General features: G+C 45.7%; 1 protein-coding gene across 3 annotated transcripts in view; it reads right to left on the reverse strand.

Annotated features, from left to right (window-relative positions):
- Positions 1-22,283, reverse strand: part of RBM44 (RNA binding motif protein 44) — a 124,692-nt gene that overhangs the window by 57,132 nt on the left and 45,277 nt on the right. For all 3 annotated transcript variants that reach the window (XM_077272301.1, XM_077272303.1, XM_077272302.1), the window contains one exon: positions 12,806-12,831. In XM_077272301.1, the coding sequence (XP_077128416.1) occupies positions 12,806-12,831 (26 nt within the window). The remainder of the gene's footprint in view (positions 1-12,805; positions 12,832-22,283) is intronic.

Below are 22,283 nucleotides of genomic sequence, written 5' to 3' on the forward strand. Positions count from 1 at the left end.
ACTGAAACAACATGGCTGCCGTCACACTAGCAGTATGTGGTCAGTATTTTATATCAGTATTTGTAAGCCAAAACCAGGAATGGAACAATTAGAGGAAAAGTATTATATTAACGTATTTAGCACCTCAGCATTTATCACCCACTCCTGGTTTTGGCTTACTGATCTTAAATACTGACCAAATACTGCTAGTGTGAGAACAGCCTTGGTTTGTAGAGGAAATACATAGGAGACACGGTCAAGATACCAAAAAATAAAGTTTATTAACGAAAAATATTAGTAACATTTAAGAAAATATCTGGTACAGACAAAATCCCAAGAGGATATTAACACAACATTGTCCTGCCATGACACACGTCCAATATCTGATTAAAAAAAGGCAGCAAATTGGTTCCGCATGTGGCCAACTTCAGCAGTTGACCGCAGCGGGTGATGCTGGTAATCGGGCAATGGGTGTGCAACTTATTCATCCAGTTCAATGTTGGGCCGCTCCTTAGCCATTATGTAATTGTGCAGAACCACACAGGCTTTGACCACCTCGTTGACTGTCTCCATTTTTAGATTAATGGCTGATGCAAGAATGCGCCATTTTGAGACTAGAATCCCAAACGTACACTCTACAGTTTTTCGGGCCCTGGTCAGTCTGTAGTTAAAGATCCTTTTAGTGTGGTTCAAGTCCCGACTGGAATATGGCTTCAGTAGGTTTTCACACATCTGAAAGGCCTCATCCCCAACCATAACAAATGGCATCGGTGGACCTTGAGTGTTGGGGAGAGGTCGTGGCCGTGGAAAATTACAATTTTTGCCATACAAACGGCGGCCCATATCCAAGTTTTTAAAAGTCTGGGAATTGTTGCCACGACCAAAAGCTCCAATGTCCATGGCGATGAAGCGACAGTCCGCATCGGCTATTGCCATGAGGACAACAGAAAAATATTTTTTATAATTGAAGTACTCCGATCCTGTTCTGGCTGGTTTGATAATGCAAATGTGCTTTCCATCCACCGCTCCAAAACAGTTGGGGAAATCACACACACTCCAGAAGTTTTCAGCAATTGCCATCCACATGTCCGCGCTGGGTAGGGGTATAAACTCATTCCGGAGAACATTCCACAAAGCCGGGCAGGTTTCCGCAACTATTCCAGACAGGGTGGAAATTCCAAGCCGGTATTGGAAGTGGAGGGATGATAAACTCTCTCCGGTTGCCAGAAATCTGGAAGAAATTTAAAAAAATAAAATCAATTCTATGTATGGTGTTCTTATGCTAAAGAGAAAGATACATACCAAAAAAAATACATGTCAGAACACCCAAAATTAGCACTGGCATTTGTTTAGATTTGTTACGTACCTTAATGTAACTTAATGTTCCTCTGGTGGAATCGCTCTACGGAGCTGGGTGTCCTGTCTCCGTATGGCTCCTTGGACACGAGCAAGCAAATCCTGGAACGAGTCTTGTGACATCCTTGTATATTCCGGGAATTTGTCTGGGTTGGCATTAAGCTCGGCATACAGCGTGTGATAGGCTCCACGGCTCTCACGTAGTTCAATAATGGGGTGTCTCCAAAAACACCTACGCCGTCTCCTTCTCCATCTTTTGCAATTTCTGTCTTGCTCCCAAGCAAACGCACAGGCAAGAAACCGCTTGATGCTTAAAGGGAACTTGTCACCCCGTTTTTTCCGTATGAGATAAAAATACTGTTAAATAGGGCCTGAGCTGTGCATTACAATAGTGTATTTTGTGGACCCCGATTCCCCACCTATGCTGCCGAAATACGTTACCAAAGTCGCCGTTTTCGCCTGTCAATCAGGCTGGTCTGGTCAGATGGGCGTGGTGTCTTCCCCCAGATCTTGCTTATTTTTCCGTTGGTGGCGTAGTGGTTTGCGCATGCCCAAGTCCAAAATCCACTGCACAGGGGAGGGAAAAGAGCGCGATCTGCGCTATTCCCCTGGTGATCGGTGGGGGCGACCATCTTCCTGTGGCCGCGCGTGCGCAGATGGAGTGCTCTGCTGCCCGGGATGGAGATCGCGGCGGCCATTTTCCTGAAGCAGAGTTCGCATCTCGGCTTTACAGGACATTAGAAACCCAATGCGGTGACATCTCGCTGGGACTCAGACATCCTGTGCGTGGTTCAGTGTTATAACATTGGTGCATTGGTTTGCCCCCAATTTGCCAGAGGACGCGCCAAAATCCTGTATTAGGCGAGTATATGTTTTTGTTTTTTTTTTAGTAAAACTTGTGGTGGACTGTGGGTATCATAATCAATGGGGGCCCTCATACAGTGTGGGGGGCTATATATTGTAAGGACTACTGCGGAGGGGGTATAGAGCCAGTGTGGGGGCCATTATACAGCATGGGAGCTATTGAGGGGGCTATAATACAGTTTGAGGGTTACCATGGGACCCACCATACTAGGTATGGGGGAGCTTTCAGGGCATTATATTATAGGGGAGCTGTGGCCCCATCATACTGTATATAGGGAAGCTGTACATTGGGGGACTCAGGGGTCACCATTAAATGTTAAGGGACCACTTATGAAGCATTATTATAGGGGCATACCGTAATAAAAAGGGTACAGAGGGCATAATGTGGACACTTTTCTAGGGCACTTGCACAGGGCATTTAAATTCTCTAGATGGCAATTTTACCATTTAGAGGGCACAAAGGAGGCATTATTACTTTGCAACAGGCACAACAGTGGGTATTATTATGTGGGACATTAAAAGGAGCGCTGTTATTATGCCAAATGTCTGGTGCAGAAATAGGAACACATACAGGAGCAGCAGCTCAGCATTGGGGTATCAGTAGGATGAGGAGTTTCTGCAGGTTGGGAATCGATAGGGACGGTGCAGGAAATGTGAGACCTTAAATACGTCTGTTGTAATCGCTGCAGACGCGTCATGGCTGGACGTTGTCACGTCGGTCTGGGCCAGATGAAAAAGGGAACAACTCCATAAGAATATCACCTGTAAGTCACCATCTTTAACTCTACTGTAAATCATTTATATGCTCTGCAGGACTGATATCTACCACTATATGGTCACTGTAAGGCGGTATTGATGTTGGTCTTTGTATAGAGTTTGTTTTCAGTAACAGCGCGGTCACCTGCCCTACTAATAACCCCTTCACCCCCAAGGGTGGTTTGCACGTTAATGACCGGGCCAATTTTTACAATTCTGACCACTGTCCCTTTATGAGGTTATAACTCTGGAACGCTTCAACGGATCTTGGCGATTCTGACATTGTTTTCTCGTGACATATTGTACTTCATGATAGTGGTAAAATTTCTTCGATATAACTTGCGTTTATTTGTGAAAAAAAAAAAACGAATATTTGGCGAAAATTTTGAAAATTTCGCAATTTTCCAACTTTGAATTTTTATGCCCTTAAACCACAGACATATGTCACGGAAAATACTTAATAAGTAACATTTCCCACATGTCTACTTTACATCAGCACAATTTTGGAACCAAATTTTTTTTTTGTTAGGGAGTTATAAGGGTTAAAAGTTGACCAGCAATTTCTCATTTTTACAACACCATTTTTTTTTTAGGGACCACATCTAATTTGAAGTCATTTTGAGGGGTCTATATGATAGAATGGTGTCACACTTGGGTATTTTCTAAAAACTGCACCCCTCAAGGTACTCAAAACCACTTTCAAGAAGTTTATTAACCCTTCAGGTGTTTCACAGAAATTTTTGGAATGTTTAAATAAAAATGAACATTTAACTTTTTTCACACAAAATTTATTTCCGCTCCAATTTGTTTTATTTTACCAAGGGTAACAGGAGAAAATAGACCCCAAAAGTTGTTGTACAATTTGTCCTGAGTACACTGATATCCCATATGTGGGGGTAAACCACTGTTTGGGCGCATGGCAGAGCTCGGAAGGAAAGGAGCGCCATTTGACTTTTCAATGCAAAATTGACTGGAATTGAGATGGGACGCCATGTTGCATTTGGAGAGCCCCTGATGTGCCTAAACATTGAAACCCCCCCACAAGTGACACCATTTTGGAAACTAGACCCCCTAAGGAAATTAACTAGATGTGTGGTGAGCACTTTGACCCAACAAGTGCTTCACAGAAGTTTATAATGCAGAGCCGTAAAAATAAAAAATCATTTTTTCACAAAAATGATCTTTTCGCCCCCAATTTTTTATTTTCCCAAGGGTAAGAGAAGAAATTGGACCCAAAAAATTGTTGTGCAATTTGTCCTGAGTACGATGATACCCCAAATGTGGGTGTAAACCATTGTTTGGGCGCAGGGCAGAGCTCGGAAAGGGAAGAAGCGCCATTTGACTTTTCAATGCAAAATTGACTGGAATTGAGATGGGACGCCATGTTGCGTTTGGAGAGCCCCTGATGTGCCTAAACATTGAAACCCCCCCACAAGTGACACCATTTTGGAAAGTAGACCCCTTAAGGAACTTATCTAGATATGTGTTGAGCACTTTGACCCAACAAGTGCGTCACAGAAGTTTATAATGCAGAGCCGTAAAAATAAAAATTATTATTTTTTTCACAAAAATTATTTTTTAGCCCCCAGTTTTGTATTTTCACAAGGGTATCAGGATAAATTGGACCGCAAAAGTTGTTGTCCAATTTGTCCTGAGTACGCTGATACCCCATATGTGGGGGGGGATCACTGTTTGGGCGCATGACAGAGCTCGGAAGGGAAGAGCGCCATTTGGAATGCTGACTTAAATGGATTGGTCTGCAGGCGTCACGTTGCATTTGCAGAGCCCCTGATGTACCCAAACAGTACAAACCCCCCACAAGTGACCCCATATTGGAAACTAGACCTCCCAAGGAACTTATCTAGATGTGTTGTGAGAACTTTGAACCCCCAAGTGTTTCACTACAGTTTACAACGCAGAGCCGTTTTTCCCACAAAACTTATTTTTTGGCCCCTAGTTTTGTATTTTCCCAAGGGTAGCAGGAGAAATTGGACCCCAAAAGATGATGTCCAATTTGTCCTGAGTACGCTGATACCCCATATGTTGGGGTAAACCCCTGTTTGGGCACACGGGAGAGCTCTGAAGGGAAGGAGCACTGTTTTCCTTTTTCAACGCAGAATTGGCTGGAATTGAGATCGGATGCCATGTCCCGTTTGGAGAGCCCCTGATGTGCCTAAACAGTGGAAACCCCCCAATTATAACTGAAACCCTAATCCAAACACACCCCTTACCCTAATCCCAACAGTAACCCTAACCACACCTCTAACCCAGACACACCCAACCCTATTCCCAACCGTAAATGTAATCCAAACCCTAACCCTATCTTTAGCCCCAACCCTAGCCCTAACCCTAGCAATAACACTAGCCCTATCACTAGCCCTAACACTAGCCCTAACACTAGCCCTAACCCTAGCCCTCACCCTAGCCCTAACCCTAGCCCTAACCCTAATGGGAAAATGGAAATAAATATTTTTTTTATTTTGTTATTTTTCCCTAACTAAGGGGGTGATGAAGGGGGGTTTGATTTACTTTTATAGCGGGTTTTTTAGCGGATTTTTATGATTGGCAGCCGTCACACACTGAAAGACGCTTTTCATTGCAAAAAATATTTTTTGCGTTACCACATTTTGAGAGCTATAATTTACCATATTTGAGTCCACAGAGTCATGTGGGATCTTGTTTTTTGCGGGACGAGTTGACGTTTTTATTGGTAACATTTTCGGGCACATGACATTTTTTGATCGCTTTTTATTCCGATTTTTGTGAGGCAGAGTGATCAAAAACCAGCTATTCATGAATTTCTTTTGGGGGAGGCGTTTATACCGTTCCGCGTTTGGTAAAATTGATAAAGCAGTTTTATTCGTCGGGTCAGTACGATTACAGCGATATCTCATTTATATCATTTTTTTTAATGTTTTGGCGCTTTTATACGATAAAAACTATTTTATAGAAAAGCATTAAGCTACTTACGGGTAGCGGCGTTTTTCGGAGGCCCATGACAGCACCACGAGAGAGAGGGGATCCGCCCCTTTAGGAACAGGAAACCCACAGATACAAAAGGGCGGCACCTCTCCCATGCATCAGTTGGATTACAGAGCCTGAGAGGACTAACCGCAGTTAATGACAAGCAAACACAAAATTGCATACAATTAAACACAGTGACTTTTAATAAAGTAATACACGTGAGAAGATAACATTCCTTCTTTAAATTATTTGGTTGAATATAAACCCAGGATGTGCAACCCCACGTGAAAAGGGAGGGAACTAAGGGTGCTGTCATGGGCCTCCGAAAAACGCCGCTACCCGTAAGTAGCTTAATGCTTTATTCGGACTCCCATGACAGCACCACGAGAGATTTACAGAGATGTAAGCCATTTTTAGGGAGGGACCACAGCCTGTAACACCCTTAACCCGAAGGTGAGATCTGAGGAGAACCCCAAGTCTAACCTATAGTGCTTAAAGAAGGTAGAAGGGGATGACCATGTGGCCGCCTTACATATCTGGTCGACCGACACTCCAGACCTTTCTGCCCAGGATGACGCCATGGCTCGGGTGGAATGTGCCCTCAGATTCTGCGGAGCTGGACCCCCACCTGTCGTGTAAGCAAGAGAGATAGCCTCCCTAATCCATTTCGCTAATATGTATTTAGATGCTCTAGCCCCTTTCCTTGGACCTTGGTAGGACAGGAATAGTGCATTATCCTTCTTCCAATCATTAGTGACCGAGATATATTGAAGAAGGCATCTCCTGACATCTAAGGTATGGAGCTCACTTTCTTTAGGGTTAGAAGGATTAGGGATAAACGAAGGTAAAACTATCTCCTGCGATCTGTGAAACTGGGATACTACTTTTGGTAAGTAGGCAGGGTCCGGTCTAAGGATAACTCTATCCTGAAGAAATTCTGTATACGGGGGATTTCTAGAGAGCGCCTGGATGTCTCCTATTCTGCGAGCTGATGTTATAGCTATTAGGAAAGCTGTTTTAAGAGACAACATCCTGACTGAGGCTTCATTCAACGGCTCAAAAGGGGGCTTTGTCAAAGAAGAAAGGACCAGATTTAAATCCCATGGTACCATTTTGTTTCTATACAGTGGTCTAATTCTACCGACCGCCTTAATGAACCTCGACACCCAGTAGTTACCCGCAATATTACATGAGAACAGGGCTCCAAGCGCTGAAACTTGTACCCTTAATGTGCTTGTGGAGAGTTTTAACTCTAACCCTCTTTGCAAAAATTCCAATATTTGACGTATTGGTACACCATCATTAATATTAAATTTTGAGGAAGTTAAGAACTTTCTCCAGGTTCTGGAGTAGATTCTTGTTGTTATCGGCTTTCTACTTCTTAAAAGGGTATCGACTAATTTAGGAGAGAAGCCTTTATTTTCTAACAATGACCGCTCAAAATCCAAGCCGTCAAATGAAGTCCCTTTACTTGTGGATGGAGTATCGGCCCCTGGGAAAGCAAATTTGGGATGTCTGGGAGTACCCAGGGATCGCCCACTGACATCGTCCTGAGCCATGAAAACCAGGTTCTCCTGGGCCAAAAGGGAGCAATCAGAATGAGTCTCGCCCGATCTTCTCTGACTTTCCTCACCACTAGAGGTAGTAGGTTCAGTGGCGGGAAGGCGTAGGCCAGAGAAAAATTCCATTTCATGAGGAATGCGTCCACTGCCAGTGGATTTTCCCTGGGATTTAAGGAACAAAAGCTTTTTACTTTTTTGTTCTCCCTTGTGGCGAATAGGTCCACCACCGGTTGACCCCACAAGCGGACAATCTGTTTGAAGATGTCTCCATTTAGAGACCATTCTCCTTGCTTTAGGACATTGCGGCTGAGAAAGTCCGCTTTTATGTTGTCTTTTCCTGTGATGTGCAGAGCAGTCAAAGATTGTAAATTCTCTTCTGCCACCCGGAGGAGACGATCTGTGATCTGCATCAGAGCCTCGGAGCGTGTCCCTCCTTGATGATTTATATAGGAGACTGCCACCCGGTTGTCTGAGAGGATCCTGACGTGGTGGCCCTGCAGATACATGAGGAGGTTTTTAACCGACAACTCGATTGCTAATAATTCTCTCTGATTGGAAGAGGACGTTGAGTATGGTTCCCATTGGCCTTGTACTACAACGTCATTCATGTGAGCCCCCCAACCTGAGGAGCTGGCATCCGTAGTCACAACCCGGGACACATCTATCATCCAGGGAACGCCTGCTGACAAATTATCCCTATCCAGCCACCAACTTAGGGATTTGAGAGTCGCTGGTTCAAGCGTTATTTTTTCTTCTAATACACCCCTCAAGATCCTATCCTTAACCAAAATCTCTTTTTGGAGGGATCTAGTGTGAAAGTGTGCCCACCTTACCGCTGGAATGCACGATGTGAGGGACCCCAACAGGGACATAGCTTGCCGCAGGGTCATAGAGGGTGTATTAACTGCTTTTAGAACCTGATGCTGAATCTGAGTTAATTTATTTTCTGGAAGATAACACTGTTGTGTAGTTGAATCTAGTAATAAGCCCAGAAACTTCTGAATTTTTTGAGGCTGTAACCGAGATTTTTCAAAATTAATTATCCAGCCCAGGCGTTCCAGCGTAACCTTAGTTAGTTCTAGTTGGGACAAACAGTGTTCTACCGAGTTACCTATTATGAGGAAATCGTCAAGGTATGGGACAATAAGGACATTAGATTCTCGTAAGTGGGCCATCACCTCTGCCACTATTTTTGTGAATACTCTAGGGGCTGATGTTATACCGAAAGGAAGAGCTCTATACTGAAAGTGATAAATAACTCCTCCCATTAATACTGCTACCCTCAAGAACTGCTGGAAATCCACATGAATAGGTACGTGGTAATAGGCATCCTTTAAATCGACTACCACCATAAAGCAGTTTTTGAACAGTATCTTTATTGTTGAGCTGATGGACTCCATTTTAAAGGTATGCTTAACCAAATAACTGTTAAGATGTCTGAGATTTATGATGGTTCTATACGTGTTGTCGGGCTTCTGAATAAGAAACAAGGGAGAATAGAACCCTTTCCCTCTATCAGCCTCTGGAACCTGTGTAAGGACATTTTTTGAACAGAGAGACCACACCTCTTCTTCCAGAGCAGATTGCTCTAGAGGATTAGAACGCAATGGAGTTAACATTAACTTATCCCGTGGGGTATGGCAGAACTCAAGAGTAAGACCCCGAGAAATAGTATCTTGCACCCAAATACTATTCGTGATCTTTGACCATTCTGAACCAAAATGTAAAAGTCTACCCCCCACCGGGGCTCCTAGTCATTTGTCCTCCTTCTTCCTTTCTTTTGAGGAACGACGGAACATATATCCCGTACCTCGTCTACGTCTGTCATCCCACCTAGACCGATCCCTTGAAGGTGAAAAGGTACGCTTCCTTCCGCGACCGAACCTTCTTTTATTAAAGGGACGACGGTAGGACCCCAGCAGATTGGGGAACTTCTTTTTGTCATCTCCCGCCTTCTCTAGGAGTTCGTCTAAGGTGGGCCCGAATAGGTATTCCCCTTTACAAGGGATGATGCAGAGTTTTGACCTTGATTGTATATCGCCTGGCCAACATTTCAGCCAAAGAGCCCTCCTGGCCGCGTTCGAGAGACCTGCTGCTCTAGCCGCCATTTTGACAGAGTCAATAGATGCATCTGATAAGAAAGCAGCCGCTTCTTGGATCAGTGGTAAGGCAGTCAAAATAGAATCCCTTGATGCACCTTCTTTTAACTGAGTCTCTAACTGTTCCAACCAGACCATCATTGATCTGGCTGTAGAGGTTGAAGCCACCGCAGGCCTTAAAGAGCCGGCCGCCATCTCCCAGGTACTTTTTAGAAAGGTGTCCGCTTTTCTATCAAGGGGGTCCTTAAGGGTCCCCATGTCCTCAAAAGGGAGAGAGGCTCGTTTTGCCACTTTGGCTATTGCCGCATCCAACTTAGGGGCTTTTTCCCAGTTGGTGACTGCAGGATCATCGAATGGATATCTGCGCTTCTGCGCTGGAGGTAAGGAACCCTTTCTTTCGGGTTTTTTCCACTCTTTATTGATGAGATCCTGGATTTTTCCATTGAGCGGGAAGACTCTCCGTTTTTTCTGCTCCAACCCACTGAACATAATTTCCTCCTTGGAAAGTTGGGGTCTCGGTTCCGTTATGCCCATCGTTCCTCTGACCGCCTTAACCAGCTTATCCACTCGTTCAAGGGGTAGACAGAAGCGGGCGGTGTCCTCATCCGAGGAAGACGAAGACGCAGCTGAACCGGAAAAAACTTCCTCCTTATCCTCTTCCACTGAAGAATCGGAGAGTAACGGAGCTTTGGACTTAGAGCTCCCTTGAGAAAGACCCTTTAAGGATTGTCTGACCTCCATTCTGATCATCTCCTTCAAGCTGGTGGTCATAGTAAGGGATTCCTCCGCTACCTGAGGGGGGTAAGTAAAGCAATCTAATCCCTGTAGATATAATGCTCTCCCCCTCACCCCTTTCCTGAGACCTCACCGTCTGCTGGATACAGGGGCCACATAACTTTTTAGGGCACGAATCAGGTAGGGGAACCCCGCAGATGCCACATTCCCTGTGTTTCGCCTTCCCGGCACATTTCTTCCCCTATAATGGAACATATGAGGGGAATCATGTCACTGGGTGAACTTTCACGAAGATCACTTACCAGTGCTGCCCAAAGAAAAAGTACCGGAATACGAGGGGGATTTCCACTGGCTGATGCTCCAGACCCCTGTCTGGAGGTGCTTTTGTGGCCAGACTCACTACTCCTCCTGTCGCGATCCTTCCCTTTAGGCTTCTGAGACACCTCTTGCAGCAACTGCACGTGCTCGTCCTCCATCTCACCATATGGGGCCAGAAGCAAGGGATCACGATCCGGAGTTCCTTTTATAACCCCTCCTCCGGTCAGCAGCTGTGCCTAGCGCTCCCCTGATTATTTCTTTCGGCCTCCCCCTGGTGCAGGCGGTAAGCCCTGGGGCTCAGAACGCCGGCGACGCTATTACCGGTGGGCGCCGCCATCTTGGATTCACTGCGCATGCGCAGGACCCCGGAAACCCGGAAGTGACCGCCGACTCCTCCCCCGGCGTCACCCGGGCTCCCAGCGCTTCAGTATCGGCGCACAGAGCGGCGAGGACGCCGGACAGAGCCGCAGCACCCCCGGATGGCGCCCCCGAGCACCGCCGCATACCTGAGACCCCAGCCACCACAGAAGGAGGAGACCCAGGGGACATACTCACCCGGCGCTGGCCCGGAGACAGGACACCACCGGTGGCTGCTCCCTGCTGGAATGTTGCCACATGCAGCCCTGCCAGGACCATTGCGACATCTACCAGGAACCCCGCACCGGCCGAGGTAGGAGACCCCCTCGCTACCTGAGTCGGCCGGCCGGCCTGGGATCCTTTTGTGAAATCTGCAGGATCCCGTCCCGTTAGGAACAGGAAACCAACTGATGCATGGGAGAGGTGCCGCCCTTTTGTATCTGTGGGTTTCCTGTTCCTAAAGGGGCGGATCCCCTCTCTCTCGTGGTGCTGTCATGGGAGTCCGAATAAAAAATAATTATTTTGGTATCGCTTTATTCTGAGGACTATAACTTTTTTATTTTTTTGCCGATGATGCTGTTTTTTGCGGGACAAGATGACGTTTTCAGCGGTACTATGGTTATTTATATCAGTCTTTTTGATCGCGTGTTATTCCACTTTTTGTTCGGCGGTATGATAATAAAGCGTTGTTTTTTGCCTCGTTTTTTTTTTTCTTACGGTGTTTACTGAAGGGGTTAACTAGTGGGGCAGTTTTATAGGTTGGGTCGTTATGGACGCGGCGATACTAAATATGTGTACTTTTATTGATTTTTTTTTTTTATTTAGCTAAAGAAATGTATTTATGGGAATAATAAAACATTTTTTTTTCCTTTATTTAGGATTTTTTTTTTTTTTTTTTATACACACGTGGAGAATTTTTTTTGTACTTTTTTACTTTGTCCCAGGGGGGGAAATTACAGATCGGTGATCTGACAGTGTGCACAGCACTCTGTCAGATCTGCGGTCTGCTGTGCAGGGCTGCAGGCTTACCAGCGCCTGCTCTGAGCAGGCACTCGGTAAGCCACCTCCCTCCGTGCAGGACCCGGATGCCGCGACCATCTTGGATCCGGGACCTGCGGCGAGGAGGGAGGTTGCTCCGGGGGTCTCAGGGAAGCCCGCAGGGAGCCACCTCCCTGCGCGATGCTTCCCTATACCGCCGGCACACCGCGATCATGTTTGATCGCGGTGTGCCGGGGGCGGTCCGTGACCGCTCCTGGCACATAGTGCCGGATGTCAGCTGCGATATGCAGCTGACACCCGGCCGCAATTGGCCGCGCTCCCCCCGTGAGCGCGGCCGATCGCGTATGACGTACTATCCCGTCGGTGGTCATACGGGCCCACCCCACCTCGACGGGATAGTACGTCTAATGTCAGAAAGGGGTTAAGGTGTGTTACCATAGTTTTAATCAGGGGTCCCATGGTTAGGGGCAAACAGATGTTTTCTGAAATCTCATTTACTTGCTAGTAAAATACTGTATTTTGAGGAAAACCAGTGAAAATGAGGCAAAATGTGACATGTGAACATGACTTATACATACTATGTAAGGTTAACACGAAAAAAAGAAAAACAAAACGGGCTTTCTCTGCCTCCATCACCTCACTCTTTGAAGCCGATTAGGATAAAATTATTTCCTATGGTCTTGCCAACAAGACATACATTTCGTACACTTTTTAAAAAGCTTTAGATTACACAAACTTAAAGAGGCAATAAGATATACAGAAGTGTTACACACAGACATGCACACATTATTTCCTACTGTATTTTATTGTACTTACTCAGTAGAAGTTTCAAATGTAGTGACCTGCAATCAAAAACAGTTCAGATGAGTGCAATGCTAATTATGCAGATGGGTGTGTGTCACTGGGTCTATCAAAAAATGTTACAGCTTAGAAATTTTCATGTTCATTACTGCAAGTTTAAACGTGTTACATATTTTAGCATCGTTCCGGTCATCCCCAATGAAGACTAGGACGAATTGGTAGAGACAATAGGAAGGCACCATGCAACATTGCCTCTACTCCGCTTTTTCTTGGGCCTGCATGTAAGGATAATTGGACATGAGTCATTGACAACCTATCTAAATGAGAATGTAGAAGGTAAACAAATCTATAACAATTCTAGGAGCATCGCCTCCTCAACTGCACCTTGCAGCACCTTCCGGCCAAAACGCACATACGCCAACATAAAAGTTTGTATTCTGTAAAAGAAAAAAAAAATTGGAATACTTGTGAACTGAGGACAAAGTAGTGGGCTTGCAGAGTTGAAGGGCAGACACCTGATGGCTCAGGGCCCTTGAGACCCTCACCGCTTAAGCAGTGGCCCTGAACGAGGGCGTGCTGGTGTTTGCCTGATAATAGGACGCCATGGACACGTAACACAATGTGGCCCTGACCACCTTTAACTGTGTAAGGACCTCTAAGATGGATGGGAGGGCGGATGGGAGAATTAAGGAACGACAATCTGTTCATTAAGGTCTAAAGAAGAGACCACCATGGGGAGGAAGAGCAGCACCAGACTTAAGACCACCTTGTCCATGTAGAGGACAAGAAATGATGAGCAAAAAGAGCTGCCAGCTCGGAAACTCAACTGATGGAAGTGATCCCTACCAAGAAAGCCATTAACAGGAGAATATGAGAGATATCCTGGTTCTGTTGATAGGAAGGGTCTAAGGCATCCAGCACCTAGAAAAGATGCTACAGGGACAATGGGGGGCAGTAGGGAGGTAATAACTGGGCTACACACTGAACAAAAAAGTTCCTGACCTGGAGGCAAAGTTTCTTTGAAAAAAAATAGATAGGGCAGAAGCCTGACCCTTGAGACAACTGAGGGCCAGACCGAACAGTAAAAGAAAGGAAAACATAGGAGCAACATCATCGGATTCACACTTGAAAGACCTTCTTTCGTTGGTGCATGTCAAGGAGAGCTCTGACCCTTGAGCACAGTTTGAACCACTTGACCAGAGGCCTGAAGTCTTCGTAAATGCTACCTCAATAGCCATTACATGAAAAGGAGTAACTGTGAATTTGGAAAAAAAGGGGACCCTGTAAAAGCAGATCTGGGAGATTGGTGAGGCCGCAAAGGTCATCCTGAAAACAGGTGGACCACTTCAGCATACCATGACCTACTGGGCTAGCCTGGGGCCATGACCTGCTTGATGTTCTTCAGCAGCCTAGGTAGTAAGGGCAGAGGAAACAAGCAAAGGAGGGAGCCAACCCAGATGGCAAGTTCTTCTAAGAAAAGATAAACTCTCCATACCAGAGGTGTCAAACTGCATTCCTCGAGGGCCGCCAACAGGTCATGTTTTCAGGATTTCCTTAGCATTCCACAAGGTGCTGGAATCATTCTGTGCAGGTGATTAAATTATCACCTGACAAGGAAATCCTGAAAACATGACCTGTTGGCGGCCCTCGAGGAATGCAGTTTGACACCTCTGCTCCATACAGTCTCGAAGGCCTCTTTCACACTTGCGTCGTGTGACATACGTTGCAATCCGTCGTTTTGGGCAAAAAACGAATCCTGCAAATGTGCTCGCAGGATGCGTTTTTTGCCCATTGACTTGTATTGCCGACGGATTGCGACGTATGGCCATATGTCGCGTCCGTCGTGCACTGGATCCACAGTGTTTTGGCGGACCGTCGGCACGAAAAAAACGTTCAAGGGAATGTTTTTTGTACGTCGGATCCACCATTTCCGACCGCGCATGCGAGGCCGGAACTCCGCCCCCTCCTCCCCAGACTTTAGAATGGACAGTGGATGCGTTGAAAAACTGCATCTGCTGCCCACGTTGTGCACAAATTTCACAACGTGCATCGGTACGGCACGCCGACGCATAGCGACGGACCCGTACCGACGCTAGTGTGAAAGTAGACTAAGGGGTAAAAAGGGGACACTTCCTTGATAATCAGGGACTGGTTCATGGTCTGGACAGACAGTTGACCATGTCTCTCAGCTTAGATGCCTGGCCAGAGTCCAGGTCTGAAACTGACAGAAGGCCTGATTTTAACACCAATTGGGGCTCAGGAGAGCGAAAAAGGGAACACATTCAGGTAAAAAGTAAAATTCTTTGAAAGCAGCTTTGTCATCCTGCATGATCTGCCATGTTGGATTTAATTAATTCTGGTAAGTGGTCAAAGTACCCAAAGACTGGGACACCTTGGTTAGATCAGCCGCCAACTGAGATCTACAGCTCATTCAGGGGAGGAGTGGTTAATTCTCATCACGTGCATCTCGGTTGAGGGCAGGCACAGGTTGCGATAGGCTGACCTGAAGGAAATTGGTGCTTGCTTGCTTGAGGTGCAGGCAAAGTGTGTTGTGATCAGGAGGGGCTGGATAGGCTAGTGTGCTCTAACCTTTCTGGGGTAAAACAAGGAAGATAAACAGAGCTGGAACCAGGAGGAGAGTGTTACTTAGAGGACCTCTGGAAGCAGTCCCTGAGAAGTCAGCCAGGCCTATAGTGCCGGGAATGGCTGGGTTCCATTAGAAATGGCAGAGATCACTGAAGCAGCAGAGACAGGGAAGGGTCAGGACAGGTTGGAGCGAGTGAAAAAAAAAGTAACATAGCACAAACCTGATTGGCTTGAGAGGATAGGGGCATGGCAAAGACATAGCCAAAACTTCAAAAAAATCTCAGAGGATCCCAAATGGTTGAAAAAGCATAGCCTGCCAGGAGCTGGCTAGGCTGCACAAAGAACTAGAAGCACTGCAGGACTAGAGAAAAGACCATGGCAAGCTGCAGAAGCAAGGAGGCCAGGAAACATGGGAGCTGTAGGGATACAGAGCCCGAGTGGACGTGCTTAACTGTCTTGTGTGCTGTCCTGGGCTCCTGGTTCAGTCTTCGCATGCAACGCGCCATGGTGTGGTAGGCAGGAAAGACAAAGGCAAGGACTACTAACTTTGGCACTGTAAGTCGGAAAATATGAGCCTGCCCATCAAGACCCGAGGGGACACAGTAAGAACATTTCAACACTGTACTCTCGGTCTATAGTGGGGTGACAAAGTGGCCAATCTGCTTTGTTTCCCAACATTAAAGGGAAAAAGGCTAGAACAAGAAGGAAAACAAGTCTGGAACACAGATTAGTGACCGCCTCCTTGGTAACACTATGATAACAGAATAATAACATATTGAGAAAATCTGTTTAATTTACCCTTTCATAAAGAAAAGTGGTTTGTAAATAATTGACGACTAAGTTCTTAATTTAATTTTGAAATCACAACTGATCAAATGTCAGATCAAAGTAAAGAACAGTATTAAATCACAATTATATGCATAAGTAAAAACCATGGGAAACAGGGGAACTGGTCATATTTCGAGGATATCCACATAACGTGACCAAGTACATCAGACACACGTTACTATATAAAAAAATTAAATAATAAAAAAAAAAAACATGTTCATTCTTTAATTACAAGACTCTATAAGGATGTTAAATATTGTCCAGTATTCTGATAACAATCTGCAGTCACTTTATAAGCCTGCAGACTTCTGACACCTGACAGAATGCAGTGTGTACAGTGTCAGTATTCACTGCGGTCACATACCGGACTAGAGATGCTCGGACTCTCTCAATTCACTTATATTGAAAGAGGCCAAGCACGTCTAGTGGGAATGTGGCTGGAAGTAAGGAGATCGCGTACTTGCTGCGGTCACATGAGCGCCCACATACTTGTTCTCACCAGCGATACCCAACAGCATGTGCACCACACGCTGACTAGATTCAGAAGACCTAGCATCCCGTTTAAGGGTTTTTGCAGATCTAACAGCTCCTAGTTTAGAACACATCTGAACCTGAACTGAATGAAATTGCAGGTTAATTGCATGTTGGAGTAAAACAGTGTGGAAAATAGGTGTCCCTTGGTACCACATAAAGGGACTGCATATTATGAAAAGTAGGGAAGGTGACAAGTAGTAAATAATTGATTTATTTTCGGCTATGTGGACACGTGTGAAATTGCCGCGGCAATTCCGAAACTCCCTGCAGAGGGAAAAACCCATGCGGAATTGGCATGCGTTTTCCCGCTAAACACTAGCGTTTTGCTAGAGTAATTAGCTTGCAGAATGCTAGCGTTTTCCAAGCGATCTGTAGCATTGCTTGGAAAACTGATTGACAGGTTGGTCACACTTGTCAAACAGTGTTTGACAAGTGTGACCAACTTTTTACTATTTCAATAGTAAAAGATCTAATGTTAAAAATAATTTTAAAAAAAATGTGATATTCTCACCTTCCGGTGTCCCCTGCAGTGTTCCCGTTCCCAGTAATGCATTGCGAGAATGACCTGTGATGACGTAGCGGTCTTGCATGATGTTATGTCATCAAAGGTCATTGCCTCAAAGAATATCACGTTTTTTTATTTTAATTCTGTGTTTTTTTTAACAATTATATTGTTCCCAAGGCCTGGAGGAGAGTCTCCTCTCCTCCACCCTGGGTACCAACCACAAATGATCCACTTACTTCCTGCATGGTAGGCATAGCCCCATGTGGAAAGTAAGCAGATCAATGCATTCCTATGTGTGCGGAATCACCGCGATTCTGCACAAAGAATGAACATGCTGCATTTTTTTTCCGGAATGCGACTCCGCCGTGGAAAAAAACGCAGCATGTGCACAAAAAAGTCATAGTTACTCACCGATAACGGTGTTTCTCAGAGCCCATGACAGCACACCAGAGAGAGGGGATCCGCCCTTCAGGGACAGGAAACCTACAGGATAAAAGGGCGGTACCTCTCCCCTGCATCAGTTTTGTTTACAGAGCATCGGAGGTCCTCCAGGTTAGTTACAACAACAGAAAAAGTACAATTTATCATATTGCTTAACAGGTAAACACCGTGTCTATATAAAAAGGCACTTCACACAAAATAATGTGCTCACCGCACACGTGATGAGGGGGGGAATAAGTAGGTGCTGTCATGGGCTCTGAGAAACACCGTTATCGGTGAGTAACTATGACTTTCTCAGTCGCCCATGACAGCACACCAGAGAGAATTGCAGAGATATATTGGTTAGGGAGGGACCACAGCCTGTAGAACCCTTCTTCCGAAGGTTAGGTCAGACGAGGAGGCTAGGTCTAGGCGATAGTGTCTGAAAAAGGTTGAAGGTGAAGACCAGGTGGCCGCCTTACAGATTTGGTCTAATGGTACCTCTGACCTTTCGGCCCAGGAGGTCGCCATAGCCCTTGTAGAGTGGGCCTTCAGTCCTTGTGGGACGGCGTTCCCGGTGGATGAGTAGGCCAAGGCTATTGCGTCTGTTACCCATCGTGCTATAGTGCTCTTAGAAGCTTTGAGTCCTTTCCTAGGCCCCTGGAAACAGATAAAAAGAGACCCTTCCTTCCTACACTGTTGGGTGGATTTAATATATTGGATTAGACACCTTCTCACATCTAGTGTGTGGAATTTTTCTTCTTTCCTATTTTTAGGGTCTGGACAGAAGGAAGGAAGGATTATTTCCTGGGACCTGTGAAATATGGATGCTACTTTGGGTAGATAGGCAGGGTCTGTTTTTAGTACAACCTTATCATCCAGGATTTGTGTAAAGGGAGGGTTTGCGGACAGGGCTTGGAGATCACTTATTCTGCGGGCCGATGTCAGGGCTATTAGGAGGGCAGTTTTAAGTGATAGAATCCTAAGAGGTATTGACTCTACAGGTTCAAACGGGGGTTCTGTCAGGGCTGACAAGACCAGGTTCAAGTCCCAAGTTGGTAATTTTTTTACTGTTACAGGTTTAGACCTTGCGGCTGCTCTGATAAACCGCATCACCCAAGGGTTTGCTGCTATGTTTTCACAGTAAAGTGCTCCTAGAGCTGATATTTGTACTTTTAAGGTACTTATTGAAAGGCCCAGGTCTAACCCCTTTTGTAGAAATTCTAATATTTCAGTCACTGGAACCCCGTCTTGTAACCTGACCCCGGAGGAGGATAAAAATTTTTGCCAAGTTTTACCATATATTTTTGTGGTCACTGGTTTTCTACTTTTCATTAGTGTAGAAACTAGTTTGTTAGAAAAACCTCTATCCCTCAATAGTGACCTCTCAAATTCCACGCTGTTAAGTGGAGATTCTCTGACTGGGGGTGGAACACCGGTCCCTGAGACAGAAGGTCCGGAAGATCCGGAAGGACCCAGGGATCTGTGATCGATAGCATCCTCAGCCAGGAGAACCAGGCCCTTTTGGGCCAGAAGGGGGCTATTAGGATAAGTCTGGATTTGTCCTGCCTGATTTTTCGCAGAACTGCTGGGATGAGGATGATGGGAGGAAATGCGTATGCAAGAGTGTGTGTCCAGGGAATCGTAAATGCGTCTACTGCCCGAGGATTCCCTCTGGGATCTAAGGAGCAAAAGGTTTTCACCTTCTTGTTGTGCCTGTTTGCAAAGAGGTCTATTACAGGGATGCCCCATAAGTCTGTGATTTTGTTGAAGATTCCCTGATTCAAGGACCATTCCCCTTGTTTTAGTTGGGTACGACTTAGAAAGTCCGCTTCCTGGTTCTCTACCCCTTTTATGTGTAGGGCTGATATGGATAGAAAACTGTTCTGCACTAGGCTGAGAATTTCGGAGGTAGTTTCCATTAGTGTTTGAGACCTGGTACCCCCCTGGTGATTCAAGTAAGCTACAACTACTTTGTTGTCTGAAAAAATTCGGACGTGATGCCCTTGTAATTCTCTTAGGAAAAAACGTAGTGCATGATTCACCGCTCTCAGCTCTTTTTGGTTTGAGGAAGTCTCGAGTTCCTGACTTGACCATACCCCCTGAGCGACTTTGTTGTTCAGGTGAGCCCCCCACCCTGTGGGACTTGCGTCTGTTGTTACTATCTGAGGGTTTTCTATTACCCATGGAATCCCTTTTGATAGATTGGTGGGATTTAACCACCAGTTTAGGGAATGAATAACAGGCGAACTTAGAGTCATGCGACCCTCTAACCGACCTCTCAGTAAACTCTGGTTTTTTAAAATGTCCCACTGGAGGGGTCTCGTGTGGAGCTGCGCCCACTGAACTGCTGGAAGGCAAGCAGAGAGGGACCCTAGTAACGACATCGCCTTCCTCAGAGACATGGATGGTTTTGAGCAAGCTTCCGACACTAGATGTAATATCTTTTGTCTTTTCTGAACTGGGAGGCGACATTCTTGGGAACTTGAGTCCAAAGTAAGACCCAAAAATTCCTGAACCCTGGTTGGTTCCAGTTTTGATTTTTGAAGGTTCACCAACCAGCCTAGTTTTCCCAAAATGTCTATCACTCTTTGGCAATGCTGACTGCAGCGTTGGGCCGAGCTGCTGACAATCAAAAAGTCGTCCAAATATGGAACGATTAAGATGTCCTCTTCCCTTAGATGTGCCATCATCTCTGCTACCAATTTGGTGAAGATGCGAGGTGCGATTGATATGCCAAAGGGAAGGGCTCTGTATTGGTATTCCCTTATCTGCCCTTTCATGACCACTGCCAGTCTGAGGAATTTTTGAGAATTCTTGTGGATGGGGACGTGATAATACGCGTCGCTGAGATCTAGAACTACCATGAAACAGTTCGGAAACAGGTTTTTTATTGTCGACTTTATTGATTCCATTTTGAATCGTTTGTTTTTTACGTAAGTGTTTAGTTTCCGTAAGTTTATTATGGTCCGGAAAGACCCGTCTGGTTTGGGAACCAGAAATAATGGGGAGTAGAAACCTTTCTTCCTCTCCAGAGGGGGAACTTCCAGAATGACATTTTTGTCCAATAATTTTAGGATTTCGAGTTCTAGAGCTTCTTGTTGTTGGGGAGAAGACCTCGGTGAAGTTACTACATAATGTCGGGGGGTAGGGAAAAAAATTCTATTTGAAGACCCGCGTGTATTAGATTTAGTATCCAGGGGCTGGTAGTGATTTTTTCCCAGGCCGGGAGGAATTGAGACAACCTCCCTCCCACCCTGGGGGAGATGTCACTTAGGGGGGGTTTCTTATCTCGTGGGGAACTACCGAAGAGGAAACCTCTTTCTCTTCTTTTCCCATCTTCCCAGCGGTTTTGTTCTCTTGGCGGTCTTCTTTTAAAGAATTTCCTACTCCGAAAGGGCCGTTTATTGAACGTTTGAGGTAGGATGGGGAACCCTTTCTTTTTATCGCCTGCTTTTTGCAGGATGTCGTCTAGAGTCTCTCCAAAGAGAAACTTGCCTTCACACGGAATAGAACACAGTTTGTGTTTAGTTTGTAAATCTCCTGGCCAGCTTTTGAGCCACAGGGTTCTGCGTGCGGCATTCGAGAGGGCTGCAGATTTAGACGTTAATTTAATCGAATCGGCAGACGAATCGGCTAGAAATGCCGCGGCACCTCTAATCATGGGAATAGAGTCTAACACCTTATTTCTGGGTACCCCATCCCTCAGTTGTCAATCCAGATCATAAGGGAGCGTGTCACGGTTCCAGCTTCTCAGGTACCGTCCAGAAGGTTCCCCGTCAGGGACAGGAAACCAAAACTGATGCAGGGGAGAGGTACCGCCCTTTTATCCTGTAGGTTTCCTGTCCCTGAAGGGCGGATCCCCTCTCTCTGGTGTGCTGTCATGGGCGACTGAGAAATACGGAATGCATTCTAATAGGATGCTTAATGTATGCGTTTTTTTGCGGTTTTATAGCGAAAAACCGCAAAAAATCCTGAACGTGTGCACACAGCCTTAAGGAAATCTGTCAGCAGTCTTTGCCACCCGATTTTAGAGAATGATGTAGAGACAGAAACACTGATTGTAGAGATGTGTCATTACTGGGCTGCTTACTGAAGTTTTAATACAATCACTGATTTATCTGCAGGAGATAATCAATAGAGGACTAATAAACCTGCTGGCAGGTATTCCTCCATATTAATGAGCTACATATAACCCCGTCTGTTGTGAATTCCGTTCTCGGGCTCCCTCCTGTGGTCATGAGTGGTACTGTGTGAGTTTGTTCTTGGGCTCCCTCTGGTGGCCTTTAGCGATATGGCTGGGCTCAGCTGCTTCATTTCCTTCTATGCTGGGCCTATTTAACTCACCTGGACCTTCATTTGTTGCCTGCTGTCGGTGTATTCAGTCCTGATTCTGAGCTCTCCTGAATATTCCTTGTGACCAGTCTCCTGCTGGAGAAGCTAAGTTTGCTTGTTCATTTTGCTCATTATTTCCTTGAAAACGTTTCTCAGTATATGATGAGTTCAGTCCAGCTTGCTTTTATGTGATTTTTTGCTTGCTGGTTAGTTCTGGGGTGCAGAGTGCGCCCCTCACATCGTGAGTCGGTGTGGGGGTTCTTGTATTTTCTGCGTGGTTTATTT

This window comes from Ranitomeya variabilis, chromosome 7 (assembly GCF_051348905.1).
Source record: "Ranitomeya variabilis isolate aRanVar5 chromosome 7, aRanVar5.hap1, whole genome shotgun sequence".
NCBI classification, from domain to species: Eukaryota; Metazoa; Chordata; class Amphibia; order Anura; family Dendrobatidae; genus Ranitomeya; species Ranitomeya variabilis.